Genomic DNA, 15005 nt, shown 5'->3' with positions numbered 1-15005 from the left:
AGTTATCTGCTGACTTGATTATTTTTCCCTTGTGATGTAAACTTAACAATGAAGTGAGCTAACACCTTAACTATCCAGAAGGGTAACCTCATGAAGATGAACAACAAAACCTGTCGGTTTTCTTCCTTTACCATTCTCACGCCCACCTTCAGTTACAGATATGGTGTTACAAAGAAGAGATTTTCATGAGTTTATTCCAGTGATGATTCAAAAGTCCTGTTATCCTTCTCCCAGTCCTAGGGGGCAGGGGGACAGTTAGGGAGGAATTGGCCAAGGCATTTTTCCCCTAAAACTGGAGCACACACTTTTCCATTGAGTACGTGGCTGTTTAGTGCAAGGAGCTATTCGCTGCAATAGCGCAAAAGGAGGAATACAGAGAATACCCTCTCTCTGTATAAATATAAAGGAGAATATAGTCGAAACATATTCTCTGCCCTCTAGGACCTTACAACAGGGCTAGGTTGTCTTGCAGGGTCTGACCTGGTCTAAAACTTAAAACTTCCATTTATGGAAGAGATAAAAGTTCCAAGATAGGAAGGGAGTTTTTGTTTTGTGTCTTAAGAAATTGGAAACTGTATCCTCCTCCTGCAGAATCGCTGGAGGATTCCTTTGAAAGATAAGTGGCCAAGGTTTCAGGTCCAATTTCTTTCCCTTGGAGGATTCTTAGGTGCTCCTTAGGTGTACTATTATTCTGTTCCCCCATTTCACTACAGTGTCTGTCTGGATGCATAAAGGCGCCCCAACGTACCCCCTGAAGCCTCTCTCTTTCCTCCGGCCTCACAATACACAGCAGCCCAGAGCAAGGCTTCCAGGAGACTACATTCTGGCGCTGTTTTTTACCACCCCTCCCCCTGAATGTGCTAGCCCTGGGCCTCACAGAGTGGACCCCTAAATTTTATTAAACTTAAGTAATCACACACAAATGCACTCTGCCCCCATCCGCACTCCCAGGCTGCATAGATTTTATGCCTTATTTTCAGCACGAGCTAAACTCGGACAAAGAAGTCTGAATCCCATAGGGTTCTTCCTTGTCTCCAGTTTGGTTTTATTTTAAGTCCAACAACCTAGCTCCACATCCCTTCGAGCGGCGGTTGAAAACCAGCCTCCAGGATATCAAAACGGACCTCTTGCCAGGCGCAAATTGAGCGAGTTTAGGCATGAAACCCGCCCAGCAACTCGTGGCGTCATCACGCCCTACGTTCCGATAGGCCCTACCCACTCCACGCGGGGTGGGGTGCTCTTAGAGTCCGCGGTAACCCAGTTGGAGCCTGAGGTGACCTCTTGTGGACATATACGGAAATGCACTCGAGAGGCGCAAGAAAAAAAATCAACACACTGGAGCACTCCAAAGCAAGCCCCGCAAACTCATAAAGGCTCCTCCCCGCTCTTTCTGCGAAGATCCGCCTCCATCCTGCATCTCGGCGGTTGACTTTTTTCCCCTTTGATGACTCGGCCATCGGTCAGCCCGGCCTGGCGTTTCCCAGAAGGCCCAGCGCCGGGAAGGGGTTTGCAGGTGCTCCGTCATCGTGCGGCCCGACGCGAGTCCGCGCTCGTGTGCAGGCCCGGCTCGGTTCCTGGTCTCCGGTGCGAGGGTTCACGTGAGGCCCCGGCCTCGGTCCCCGGACTAGGCCGCGACCCCGGGCGCCATGAAGCAGGAGGGCTCGGCGCGGCGCCGCGGCGCGGATAAGGCGAAGCCGCCGCCCGGCGGAGGGGAACAAGAACCACCGCCGCCCCCGGCGCCCCAGGATGTGGAGATGAAAGAGGAGGCGGCGGCGGGTGGCGGATCAACTGGCGAGACCGATGGCAAGGCGGCGGCTGCGGCGGCTGAGCACTCCCAGCGAGAGCTGGACACCGTCACCTTGGAGGGTAAGAGAGCCCGGGCCGGGGACGTGCCATTATCACGGGTGACAGCGCAGCGGTGATCCACCCTCTCCTTGGGATGCCAGCGCAGCCTCTACCACCTTGACTTGAGGGTTCCTTGGGATCACCCCGAAATGCCCGCCCCCACTACCCTGACACTCCCGACCCCAGCCCGGATAACTGAACGTTTTCTCTAGGCTCAGGACTCCTCCCTTCGCACACACCACCCCCCACTGGGGATTGCATCTAGAAGTAGGTCTCACTGGGCCCATAGACTCTTCTGAGTTTTCTCCTCTGACCTTATTACTCCATTTACATTCCACCGGACTGATTCTAGTGACCCCAGTGCACGATTGATCTCTCTAAAAACCAGTGTCTGTATTTATGTTTGAAGGGGGTCAGAATGACGCCAAATACTGGCCCCTGCATTTTAAGAATGGTTTCTGTTGTCTTAACTACCTTTAGCAAACTCCCCTAACTCCCCCTTTCTACCTAGTATCTTGCTTCCTTGTTGCTGTAATTGAGGTGCCCAAACGATCCCACTGCTCTTTTTCTTTTCCTGCAAGCCCTTACTCCTACTCTGTTTCTAAAGAGTTTAAACACATTACACACTCCAACTTTTGAGGTGTCGGATGTGTGAGTTCCTAATGTTCACCTTCCACGTAAACTATATACCAATCCCATTTCTTTTCTCCTAGGTGCCTGTTCCCTGTTTCCTATCATCCTCTTGTTCCTCCAAGTTCATATTTCACTTTTCCTACTTAGAGCATCCTGTCCGCATTTGGAGTGGGTAGAGTGAGAGCTTCCCACTGTGACCCTGGTGCTCTTTTCTGGTTCTGGATCAAGTAGGACCGGACTATTTATCGGGTTTTCTCTCTACTTAACTGCACGAGAAACTAGCTCGAAAACATTGAAATAAGCAAAGTTAGGCTCCTGGGTGGTGCTTTGAGGGTGTGGTAGCGCTGACGGCATCAGCTTCTGCTCTGAAGTTGGATAGCAGGCTCAGTGTCTAGTAAAGATCATTTTACATGAAATAACGATAGTCAACCAGTGGCAAAGGTGCCATTCAGCATTACCTACTGGGTATATACATATGTTTCTTATAAGCATTTTAATGTGAGAAGTCTAAAGTAGGAGGGGAAAAAAAAACCCACCGTGGTTAACATTATTTCCTATGAATTTTTGAGCTGCTCTCCCATAATTGAGATCAAGTTTATATATACAGTTTGGAACAAGGCATAACTAAATACAGATGATTTTGTGTGCCTTCATGTAACATATCCATAAACAAAGCATTCAATGTATTCCAGAAACATTCATTGAATAACTGATATGATGGCTAAGAATGTACGCTCTGGGATTAGTTTCCTCATCTCTATAAGTGAAAGTAATAGTACCTACTTAATTGGGTTGTTGTGAAGATTAAAATGTTTACAACTACGTGATGAAAACATAGTAAAATCTTCCATAAATATTAGCTGTTATTATTATTATATCGTTAATGTGGCCCCGGCACCCTATGCTAAAAATACAAAGGTAACTGAGAAACGACCAATTGATTGCATTCCCTTATTTCTGGATATTTAAGTTGTGTCTATTTTTCTCTGTTACAAATAGCTTTGCAGCCGTCATCTCTGTGCCCAAGTGTCTGATCTACCTCTATAATTATTTCTTCATTAGAGATCCCTGAATTGAACGGGTATTTACGTTTGTTTTTAAGGTTTTTGGTAGTTACTGTCCAGAAAAACTGTACTGATATACATTATACGAGCAGAAATGTCTTGCTCACTTCTGTACTCTATATGTTATCATTTTTTAAACACCACTAGAAGGGTAATTGAAAAATGTTTTCCCTTGTGATTATTTGAATACTAGTGAAATATACTTTTCACGTCTGTTATTTGTTATCCTTTTTGTATTGTCCATTCATGTTCATTTTTATTTATTGTAATCCTTTATACGAGCTCCTTGTAGAAAAACAATATGAATCTCTGGTCACATGTGTTGCAGATATTTTTCTTTTGTTTACAGTTCTCAGAAGACTTTTAGAAGTCTTTTCCTATTTGACGATACGCTAAATCTCCACGTGTTCTTGTTTTTCATTGTTTTTTTCTTTTTTCTGTCACCCTCTACTCCTTCCCCCACCCCAGCTTTATTTTTCTTTGTCTCTTGGTTATGTCTTAACATCAGTGTATGGCATCCATAACTATTGCTCTTAGGGCAAAAGCGGTGATTGGCCACATCCTGCCATTTGTAAGAGGCTCCCTAGGACTGCTTGGCTGGAGTGGCGGGGGGGGGGGGGGAGTAGGAGTTGGAATTAACATTTTTCTCCCCTCGTCCTCCACAGACATCAAGGAGCACGTGAAACAGCTGGAGAAGGCAGTCTCAGGCAAGGAGCCCCGGTTCGTGCTGAGGGCCCTGCGGATGCTACCTTCCACATCACGCCGCCTCAACCACTACGTTCTGTACAAGGCTGTGCATGGCTTTTTCACCTCCAACAGTGCCACTCGAGACTTCTTGCTACCCTTCCTGGAAGAGGTAAGTGAGTCAGGCCAGCGTGAAGGGTGCAGGCTTGGCTTGACACACACATTCCACCCTGTGTAACTGTTTCCTATCCTGGAGACCTGTCTTGTTACCTGCCATAGCAGAGTCATGAAGCAAGACAGCCCCTCTTAATACTCATTTGCCCTCTAACAAGGCGACCATCCTTCTGCCCTGTAGAGTCATTCTTCTGAGTCAGGAAGAAGAGCCAGGAATCAGGACCCTTCCAGCCACACTCATTTCCCACCACCCCCAACAGGGGGCCTATTCCACTGCCTTTTTGCCTCCGAAGCTTCACCATGAAGGATGTGTAGAACAGTGGTTAAGGGACTTCCCTGGCGGTCCAGTGGTTAAGATTCCTCGCTTCCACCCCTGATTGGGGAACTAAGATCCTACAGATCCCACATGCCACATGGTGCGGCCAAAAAAAAAAAAAAAGCAACAAAAAAAGGAACAAAAGAACAGTGGTTAAGAGCACAGGTTTTGGAGGGGGTGTTGAATTTGAATCCAAACTCGACCATTTGGTATCTGTGGGACTTGGGCAAATGACCTAACCTCCTTGTGCCTCATTTTCTTCATTTGGTAAATGTGATGAACAGATTTGGGGGGGGCGAGGAGGAGGGAGAAAGCTCGTAGAACAGGGTGTGGCACAGAGTGCATGTTGATGAAGTTAGTTCGCTGGTGGTAGTGGTCTCCATGCCAGGAGAAACCTCTCCTTTTCCTTTCTGGCTGTAAAACTCCCCTTATCATCCATGATACAGTTCGGGTCCTGCCCCTTCTCAAACCTCACTGGCCCTTCAGCCACCTTCATCTCCCTAAAATCCTGTATGCTTACAGTCTGTTTCATAGATGTAAAAACTCAGAAAATCCTTGAGGTGGACAGTGAAGACTTTACTGTCTGGGAAAAAGGAAAAGCGCCCCCTCTCCCAGCCCCACCTGGAATGTTTTTAACCTTTACATCTCTAAAGTAACCCACCATGATCGTCTTTTGATCTATTACACATTATTCCAGTTTTGGTGACTAGATCTGAAGGTAAGTACTATGTATATGTCAATTTCCCCCCAAATTCCTTTGTTCCCACCAAAAAAAAAATTTTTTTTTGTTTCATTATTCTTTTTTTTTTTTTTTAATTTTGGCCACACCGCACGATTTGCAGGACTCAGTTCCCCAACCAGGGACTGAACCCAGGCCACGGCAGTGAAAGCCCAGAATCCCAACCACTAGACCACCAGGGAACTCCCTGACTCATTATTCTTGATCTCATCTCTAGAATTATATCCCTTTATTAACCCTGCCTGATAGAATTCGCAGTGGTTCCAAGTATGGTGGTTTAATCTCTACTTAGATTGTAGGCTCTCTGAGGGGTCCTTACATCATCCTTTCTGTCCACATTATATTCTGTAAGGATGTTATACTCCTGTAACCCTTTTTTGTATTTATTGTATTGCCAGCCTCCTTGACTCCCTTCAGAAAGAGACTGTGTCATCTTTATTTCTGAACCCCCAGCACCTAGAACAATCTTGGCGTGTAGTAGACACTTATTAAATATTTGTTGAAATACATAGTGAGTGCTTAATAAATTCTTGGTTGATTGATCTGACTGAGCTCTTCCACGGTAACTCATGTCCTCTCTAGCCCATGGACACAGAAGCCGATTTGCAGTTCCGTCCCCGAACAGGAAAAGCTGCGTCTGCTCCCCTCCTGCCTGAAGTGGAAGCCTACCTCCAGCTCCTCGTGGTCATCTTCCTGATGAACAGCAAGAGCTACAAAGAGGTAGCCGGGGCCCGTGCAAGTGACGGACGCGCCCCAGGCGGGGTGCGGGCTTAGTGGGGGAGGGTGCCTCTAGTGAAGAAATAGACAATCGCTGGGTTATTAACTGTCCCCCAGGCTCTTCCCCCGTGTGGGAATGCACCCAGCCCCACATCTGGGGAAGACCCCTCAACTCCTGCTCAGGCTCTGGGAAAGGGCTGGCAGTGGCCACTCTGTACCCGTCTGTGGAGCGATCCCAGTATAGTGGATGCTTTCGAGAAGAGTAGGTCTGGAGACAGAAATACCTGGGTTCAAATCCCGTTTGTACCTTAGGCAAATTAATTTCTCCCAGCTGTGTGTAAAATGAGACAAACTGCCCACCTTACAAGATTATTGTTAGTATTAAATAAAATAATACATTTAAAAAATACTTAGCACAATGATCTGCACGTAGTAAGCGTTCACAACATTTTAATAAATGGTAGCTATTATTATGAAACTGAAAGACTCCATTTTGGATAGCACTCTTCTACCACGCCTTCCAGCTGGGGCCAGCTCCTTTGTCAGGCTTAGCCGCTGTCCCAAGAGCATGCCCCCAAAAATGACAGGTCTCCTCAGTCCTCTGTTTTGTGTTTTCCTTGCTCTGCACTGGTTGGCTTTCGTTTGGTTGGTTTTTAGGAATAATTCACTCCCTTGAAAGTGTACAACTCAGTAGTCTTTGGTATATTCACAAGGTTGTGCAACCGCCCTCACTATCTAATTCCACACCAGTTTAATCACTGCCCCCACCGAAAAACGCCATACCTATCTGTAGTCACTCCTTGTTCTGCCCTCACCCCAGCCCAGTAATCTATTAATATTTTGTGTCCCATGGATTTTCCTATTCTGGGCGTTTTATCTAAATGGAATTATATAATATGTGCCTTTTGTGTCTGGCTTTTTTTTGTAGCATGATGTTTTCTAAGTTCATCCATGTTGTGGCATATATCTGTACTCTGTTCATTTTTATGGCTGAGTAAAATTCCATCCTATAGATATACCACATTTTGTTTATCCATTCATTGGGCGATAGGCACTTGGGTTGTTTCCACGTTTTGGTTATTGTGAATGATGCTGATATGAATGTTCGTGTGCAAGTTTTTATGTGAACGTGTGTTTCCAGTTCTCTTGGACGTATGCCTAGGAGGGGAATTGCTGGCTCCGTGTTTAACGTTTTGAAACACTGACGCTTGATTCTCTTTTGGCTGCCTCCCCAGGCACAGAAGATCTCTGATGACCTGATGCAGAAGATCAGCACTCAGAACCGCCGGGCCCTGGACCTTGTGGCTGCAAAGTGTTACTATTACCATGCTCGGGTCTATGAGTTCCTGGACAAGCTGGATGTGGTGCGCAGGTACTGTGGCCAGCGGTCTGGCTCGCGGCCCGTGGGGTCAGAGACTCGGTCAGGCACTACCACAGAGCTGTGGACTTGCAGGGGGCTGTGGGCTGGTAGATGTAACGTGCCCAGCAGGAAGTGGGGGTAATGGGTGTGCGAGGGTTTGAGAGCGAGGGTTTGAGGGCGAGGCTGAGACTAGATGAGGAAATGGAGACGACCACTGGCATGTTAAGTCCTGTCTCCCAGGCTCTTCCCTCCACACGTCAGGGGAGGACTCATTAGTGGGTCAGAGGTGCAAGCAGGTTCAGGCTGGAAAGCCTTTCGCTCCTCTACTTGAAACCTGCAGCGGCTCCCCGCTTCCCTCAGGGAAAAGCCAAAGCCCTCGTGATGTAAGCTTATAAGGCCCCACGGGGTCTGGCCCCCGTTACTGCCTCCTTGACTTTATTTCCACTGCTCCCCCGACGCTGGCCGCCTCGCTCTATCGCGGGCACGCCAGCGCACTGTTCCCTCGGCCGAGAACGCTCTCCTCCCCGCCTCTTTCAAGCCTCTGCTTAACGGTTACCTTCTCAGCGAGTCCTACGCTGACTGGGCTGTTTAAAGTTGCAACCCCATCCTCCTCTCCTTCTGCGGTTCCCGTCGTACTTACCCTGCTTTCGATGTCACCCCACCACCTTTTGTTGAGCTGCATGGTACGCTTATTCATCGTGATGGCTGTCTGTCTCCCCCCACTAGAATGCAGGTTCCCTGAGCAGAGTTCTGTCCTTCTGTGTACCTGGACTAGTGCTTCATTTGTTGAGTATTCAGTGAATAACCAGAAAAGCAGTTTGAGTCACTTTTTTAGGAATTGAGAGAGAATGGAGAGGTCAGAGGCAGCTTGAAGAGTTGTTACGTGAAGGCTTTGACCTCCCTGTTCTTTCCTTCTTGAAGCTTCTTGCACGCTCGGCTCCGGACCGCCACCCTGCGGCATGACGCGGACGGGCAGGCCACACTGCTGAACCTCCTGCTGCGGAACTACCTACACTACAGCTTGTACGACCAGGCCGAGAAGCTGGTGTCCAAATCTGTGTTCCCCGAGCAGGCCAACAACAATGAGTGGGCAAGGTACCTCTACTATACAGGTGAGCAGGGCCCGGCCCCCAGCCGGAAGGTGTCTCGGGCTCACTCGGTGCAAATTTGCTAAGAAAGTGGTGCCCTTCGTGCATAAGAGCGCCCATTTGGCACTCTGGTTTGCGGGGGGCTGGAGTTTGGGTCACACCATCCTCTTGATCAGTTCTCTTCTTCACACCCAGGGCGCATCAAAGCCATCCAGCTGGAGTACTCAGAGGCCCGGAGGACGATGACCAATGCCCTTCGCAAGGCCCCTCAGCACACAGCTGTCGGCTTCAAACAGACGGTGAGCGGCAGTTCTCACCCCTTTGACCCCCTTACTTGTCTCATACCATGTTAGTGCCGCTTCCCTATCTGAGGAGCCCAGGAGGTCCTTAATCTTCTTACCCTGAAGGTGGCATCGCATGTCTGTTTGCACGTGACGCTGTTCAGGGCGCGTTAGGCAGACGCTACCTGCACCTCGGGCAGTTTCTGTTTCCAGTATTCTCCCCGGTACGTAGGTTTAGAATATTCCTCATTCCCCAGAACCCCCTGTAGTCATTGCGGGTGAGGGCCTGGATTGTGTTGATAAACCCCAGGCTCTTACCTGGTCCCTCACGTGCCCCTTCGGGAGCAGTGTTGTCTGTGGCCAGGGAACCCAGAGCTCTCCCTAAGGCTGTCTGACTCAGGTGGAGGTAAACCTTGGCCGTGGCAAAGCTGTCAGTCACCAGGTAGTTTTTTGAGTACTGACCTTCATGTTGGGCACTATGAGGGATAGAAAAGAAGAATAAGAAATGGTACTTGCCCTTGAAGAGATAGATAAAGAACATTGACTCAGAAAGGCTTGATGGCCTGTGTAAAGGCACAGAGACTGGTAGCCAGAATTAGGACCAGCTTTCCCAGCTACAAACCTCTGCTCTCACATTAACACATCCACCTCCTAGTGCCCTTGAAAGAGAGCAGGGTGAGCACGTGCAGTGATTAGCTCAGTGTGGTGGGAGGTTTGTTTTGTTTCAGTTCAGAAGTTCAGAGAACCGCAGATTCAGTTGTGGTCAAAGTAATCTTAAATAGTTAAATTTGATCTGGGTTTTGAAAGATGGGTAGAATTTTCATGGAAAGGAATGGCTTTCCAGACACATGGGGTACATTGCACAATGAGAGATTGCTTTTACAACGTAGGACACACACTAAGGCTTCTTCAAAAATTCACTCAAAATACAGGTAATTAACATATAGGCTGTGTTGTGCACCAGGGAGAGGTCTCGTGGGATAAAGCAGTGTTTTCAGACCAGGTTTTACTATGGATGGGTAAGGTTTCACAGTTTTCTGTGGTGGAGCCAGGTCGCCAGAAGAAGGAGCAGAGGGCGCTGGAGTACGGTCTTTGACCTGTAGACTGTTGGCCAGGGAGCCAGGAAGGAGGTGGGAGGGTTGCCTGAGAGGGGAAGGGGCAGAGTTGGGGAACTTGCCACCCAGAGAGACTTAAGCAAATAGGCGATGGGCCAAGGCCTTGAACAAGGTAGGAGGAGTGGGATAGAGAGCCCACATGGAGAAGCCAGCTTTAAGTAAAAACAGGGAGAGTGAGAATGGCTAAAGAGAGACATTAAATTTAACTTGGAGTCCACAACAGAGCATGTTGAAAGTATCCATCTGTAGAAAATCCACATTCTCGCCTTGGGTGATCTCATTTGCCTTCATGGCTCAGCTGTGACCTCCATGACGCTTCACCGAAGTCCGTTATGAACTGTCTTAATCTGCTCGGGTTGCTATTACAAGACTGGGTGGCTTAAACAATAGAAATTTATTTCCTCACAGTTTTGGAGGCAAGAAGTCCAAGGTCCGGGTGTCAGCGTGGCTGGTTCTTTCGAGGGCTTCTCTTTTGCTTGTAGTTGGCCATCTTCTGACGTCTTCAAATGGTCTCTCCTCTGTGCACGTCTGTATCCTAATCCTTCTTATAAGGATCCCAGTCGCATTGAATTAGAGCCCACTCATATGACCTCATTTTACCTTAATTACTTCTTTAACGGCTCTATCTCCAAATCCAGTCACATTCTGAGGTACTAGGGGGTTAGGGCTTCAGCATATGAATTTGGGGGTTCACAGTTCAGCCCATAATACAAATTCTAACCCCTTTCATGAAGCCAGACCTGCAAATCCGACTTCCCACCACGCATCTCTGTGTAGAGACTGCCTGACTCCTCACCCTCAGCTTGTCCAGACAGGCCCTTCTGGGCACCCCTCACCAGTCCTTCCTCCTGCCCTCCTGATCCAGATAGGAGCCTCCGGGCCATCTTGGATTCCTCCCCACACCCCCTTCACCATCGCTGAGTCATCTGTTGATTTGCCTCCATGGCTTTTGTATTCATCTCCTCTCTGATGTTACCAGTGCCCTTGTTCAAGCCGCTGACCCTGCTGGTCGCCATCCTCCCCTCCACCAGCCCAGCTTCCGCACAGCTGCCTGACTCAGCGGAGCTCCAGGCCCGTCTGCATGGCCCGGGAAGCTCGCATTTCTCCCCATTGCCTGCCCAGTAGAGTATTGTAAGTCTTGTGAAGTAGGCAAGCCAGGTATTATTGTTGTTGTTATGCCCATTTTAGGGAGTTAGAAACCAGACTCAGTTGCTCAGCGTTTCCTAGCTAGCAAGTACAGCCTAGCTAGTTCTGTCTCCAAACTCAGAACTCAGCCTGGCATTCAAAACCGCACGTCCCCGGACGGGCCCCCGCTCATCTCTCCAGGTGGCCCCACACACACCCCCTCCAGTATGCCGGCCTCTTCACCAGCCTGTTCCTTTGGCTGAAACGTCCTCCCTCCTTTTCTGCTTCATCAGAATCCTTAAGGCATGTGTTAGCTTCTGCCGTCGGCATGGCTTTCCCCTCACTCGTGGGGTACGCCGAGGGCCAAGGGACAGGGCAGCCTCGTGGGTGTGGGTGGAGGAGCAAAGGAAGGGTCCTTGCCCAGGGGTGGACACCATCAGCCACCACCCATTTTAGCCCCTTACCTCCCTCGTGACACTTGCTGTCACGTGGTTTAGCTGTCTGTGCTCCTGTCCCTCCTGCTTGGTGGGAGGCTCCGTAACTGCTGGGCATCGTCCCCTCCACCGTAGTCGTCCTTGCACGGTGCTGAATCCACGGGAGGCGCCCTTGAGAAATACCCACAGTGGTATTTGGAGGAGGAGGGGCCCGATTTTCCAGCCAGCCGGCTCACTCGCTGAGGTGCTGCAGGCCCTTCCCTGAGCTGCTGCCTCTACCCAGATAACTAGTTTTACACGTAGTTCACCTCCCTAGCAGCATCTTTGGCTGACTCACATTCCATTGCCTAGGCCTCTCGGCCCTGCTTCCTCACCATTTCTGAGCCATAGAACCTACCCATCTGCCTGTACTTTAGAACTTTGCCATTTCAGGGCGCTGTGCACCGATTGGCCAGATGAAATGCAGCTGAGGGCCTGGTGTGGCCAAAGGGTCAGAAGCTCACAAGGCCTGTCTCCCAAGGCAGAGCTTCAATTCCACGCCCAGCACAGCTTGAGGATTTTTTTCCTCTCTCTGTGGGCCTGGTCCCAGTGCCACGTTCCCTCTTTCCCTGTGTGTCTGACTGAATTGAAGCCCCATTTCATTCTCTTCTACCACCCGGTGGGGCTCCCTGCCCACTGTGTTCCTCTGTCGCACTCTGCCAGGTGCACAAGCTTCTGATTGTGGTGGAGCTGTTGCTGGGGGAGATCCCGGACCGGCTGCAGTTCCGTCAACCGTCCCTCAAGCGCTCGCTCATGCCTTACTTCCTTCTGACCCAGGGTAAGGGCTGGTCCCCTCCCAGAGCTTGCCGGACCCCTGGCACCGTGGCCCCTTTTTTGTGCGCACCCTGTGCAGCATCTGATCCACTCCTCTCCCCACTGCAGCTGTCAGGACGGGAAACCTGGCCAAGTTCAACCAGGTCCTGGATCAGTTTGGGGAGAAGTTTCAAGCAGATGGGACCTACACCCTCATCATCCGACTGCGACACAACGTCATCAAGACAGGTGTGGAGCAGCGTCTGAGGGGCCCCTGGCAGAGCAGGACCGGGACTAGGGACAACCCTGTGGGCGCCTGGGCGGGTGAAGGGTCTGTGCCCGCCCCATCTTCCCCACCGCTCCTTCCTCTCCCAGGTGTGCGCATGATCAGCCTCTCCTATTCCCGAATCTCCCTGGCGGACATCGCCCAGAAGCTGCAGCTGGATAGCCCAGAGGATGCAGAGTTCATTGTTGCCAAGGTGGGCCTGGCTCAGGGACCGTGGTTGTCACCTTGCTGCCTCATTTCAGAGATGGGGGTGGGAGGAGGTTGACCAAGGAGGGGAATAGGTAAAGCAGTGGCATAGTCTTTTCAGGGAGTGCCCGTCTTGCAGTGAAGCCAGGAAGTTGCCACAGAAAGAGAGAGGGTGTGTGTATGCAAGTGAGTGTGTGAGAGATCAAGGAGGACAAAGAGATGGGACAAGATGTTCTAGGACTTAGAAGATGGACTTTCTGGTGACTCTTCCTACCTTTGGGGCCTGCAGGCCATCCGGGATGGCGTCATTGAGGCCAGCATCAACCACGAGAAGGGCTACGTCCAGTCCAAGGAGATGATTGACATCTATTCCACCCGTGAGCCCCAGCTAGCCTTCCACCAGCGCATCTCCTTCTGTCTGGATATTCACAACATGTCTGTCAAGGTGCGGAGCCCTGGGCTGCAGAGGCGATGCTTGGCAGCAACGTGCCCCCCTCCACACCCACGGGTTCCTCAGGGAAGACTGGCTTGGTTTGGGGCGCAGTTCCCAGGCGATCTCTGTAAAACCACTGGGTGTCCAGAAGGGGCAAAGGACTGTGCTTGTGGGACCACAGCACCTTCCCTTTGCTCTTCAGGGGTCTGGTTGCCAGGGAGCATCAGACCGGGATTCAGAGGGCAGTGTTCTGGATTGGGTTCCAAGTTTGAGTCATTTACCTTCCCTGAGCCTGTTTCTCCTTCTGTGAAGCTGATAATGAGGTGTTACCTGCCCTGCCTGCTTCTCAGGGTTGACAGGATTACATGAAATCACTGTCTTGGGGCACTTAGTGAAGTCTGAATTGTGTAAAAGGTAGGGCTGCCATCTCGTTCCACAAAAGGCTCTTAAGCTCTTACCCTGTGTCAGGCGCTGGGTTAGGTGCTGGTACTGTTGGGCTGCCGATTTTTTTCCTGCTCTCTTCCCCCAGGAAACCAGGGATATAGCTTCACTTAAATCCAGGCAAACGCTGTGCTCTGCTAGACAGGAAAGGCCCTTCGTGAATTGGTCCCCGGCGTCCCTGGCCTCCCCCCACCCAGGACCTCTCCGCCGACCCCTCTCCTCCACCCCAGTTGGCCCCAATGAACTCAGGCCGGGCCTGCTCACACCCTGAGTCCTCTGCCTGCAACGCCTTTCCTCCACTCCCATAGCCCGTCCATTCTTCGTCTTCCTTCTCACTGCCAGTCCCTCTCCTGGCCCAATCAGGAGGGTTAATCATTTATACCTCTGGCTTCTTCTAATTCTCCATCTTCAACACTTATCCTGTGGTGTCGTAGTCATGAATTAGTCTCCATGCCTGGCTCCGCCACTGGACTGAACTAGGGAGTGATCACCTATCCCGCGCATACCCTGGCGCCTGGCACGCAGGAGCACGACGAGTGGGTGTTACATTGATGCCTCCTCTTCACCTTGTTCCTTTCTCTGTTGTGCTTCAGGCCATGAGGTTTCCTCCCAAATCGTACAACAAGGACTTGGAGTCTGCGGAGGTAAGCTGCCTTCTGCTTCGAGTAAGACTGAAAGATCAAACTTCCCTCTAGAAAGGGGAGAGGGGAGCTTTCTGCAAGGGCTGGGGCAACTCCGAAGCTTGGGCGGTCTCTGGCCCTGGGTGGAGACGGAGTGAGAGAGCCCGACCTGTCCTCAGCAGCCCGGCCCTCGCCCCCTCTGTCCCCAGGAGCGGCGGGAGCGGGAGCAGCAGGACTTGGAGTTTGCCAAGGAGATGGCGGAAGATGACGATGACAGCTTTCCTTGAGCTGGGGGGCTGGGGAGGGGTGGGTGAGTGGGGACTGGCTCTTTATCCTTCCCCGTTGGGGGTCCCTGCCCAGGGAACTGGCCCCTTTTCCCACACGCTGCACACAGACTGCATAAGTGCAGGGGCTGAGGGGTGCAGGGAGCCAGTCACCCCCACCTCATCCCAGGGCCCCTCCCCAGCCGGTGACGTAGCACACGTGGGCAGGAGGGCGAGCAGGCAGCCTCCCCAGGGCAGGGTCCTGGCTAGCAGTGTGGGCAGCAGGATGGGAGGGACTAGCCCTGTGCTCTCCTCCAGGGAGGAGGGCACTGGAACTGGGACATGTGTTAGGTTGTATGTTTTTTGAAGCTTCAGTTGTGATTTTTAAACAATAAAAAGTTCTCCAGGA

General features: G+C 50.7%; 1 protein-coding gene across 1 annotated transcript; it reads left to right on the top strand.

Annotated features, from left to right (window-relative positions):
- The first annotated feature begins 1496 nt into the window (after positions 1-1496).
- Positions 1497-15005, top strand: PSMD3 (proteasome 26S subunit, non-ATPase 3). Its single transcript, XM_082860970.1, has 12 exons — positions 1497-1866; positions 4208-4398; positions 6038-6175; positions 7408-7544; positions 8454-8644; positions 8816-8919; positions 12278-12392; positions 12497-12616; positions 12743-12846; positions 13129-13284; positions 14307-14357; positions 14543-15005. Exons 1-12 carry the CDS (start codon positions 1647-1649, stop codon positions 14618-14620), a joined length of 1605 nt encoding a protein of 534 aa, XP_082717096.1. The 5' UTR covers positions 1497-1646; the 3' UTR covers positions 14621-15005.

The sequence above is a fragment of the Leucopleurus acutus genome (assembly GCF_964270905.1).
Source record: "Leucopleurus acutus genome assembly, chromosome: 19".
In the NCBI taxonomy this organism is placed as follows: domain Eukaryota; kingdom Metazoa; phylum Chordata; class Mammalia; order Artiodactyla; family Delphinidae; genus Leucopleurus; species Leucopleurus acutus.
The sequence above is the reverse complement of the archived record's forward strand: the minus strand, read 5'-3'. Positions and strand labels throughout refer to the sequence as shown.

Bases quoted from the DNA above. Each gene is read 5' to 3' on its own strand.
- PSMD3 (XM_082860970.1), top strand. From the start codon at position 1,647: ATGAAGCAGGAGGGCTCGGCGCGGCGCCGCGGCGCGGATAAGGCGAAG. The intron at 1,867-4,207 runs GTAAGAGAGCCC...CGTCCTCCACAG, and splicing joins GGACACCGTCACCTTGGAGG to ACATCAAGGAGCACGTGAAA. The intron at 7,545-8,453 runs GTACTGTGGCCA...TCCTTCTTGAAG, and splicing joins AAGCTGGATGTGGTGCGCAG to CTTCTTGCACGCTCGGCTCC.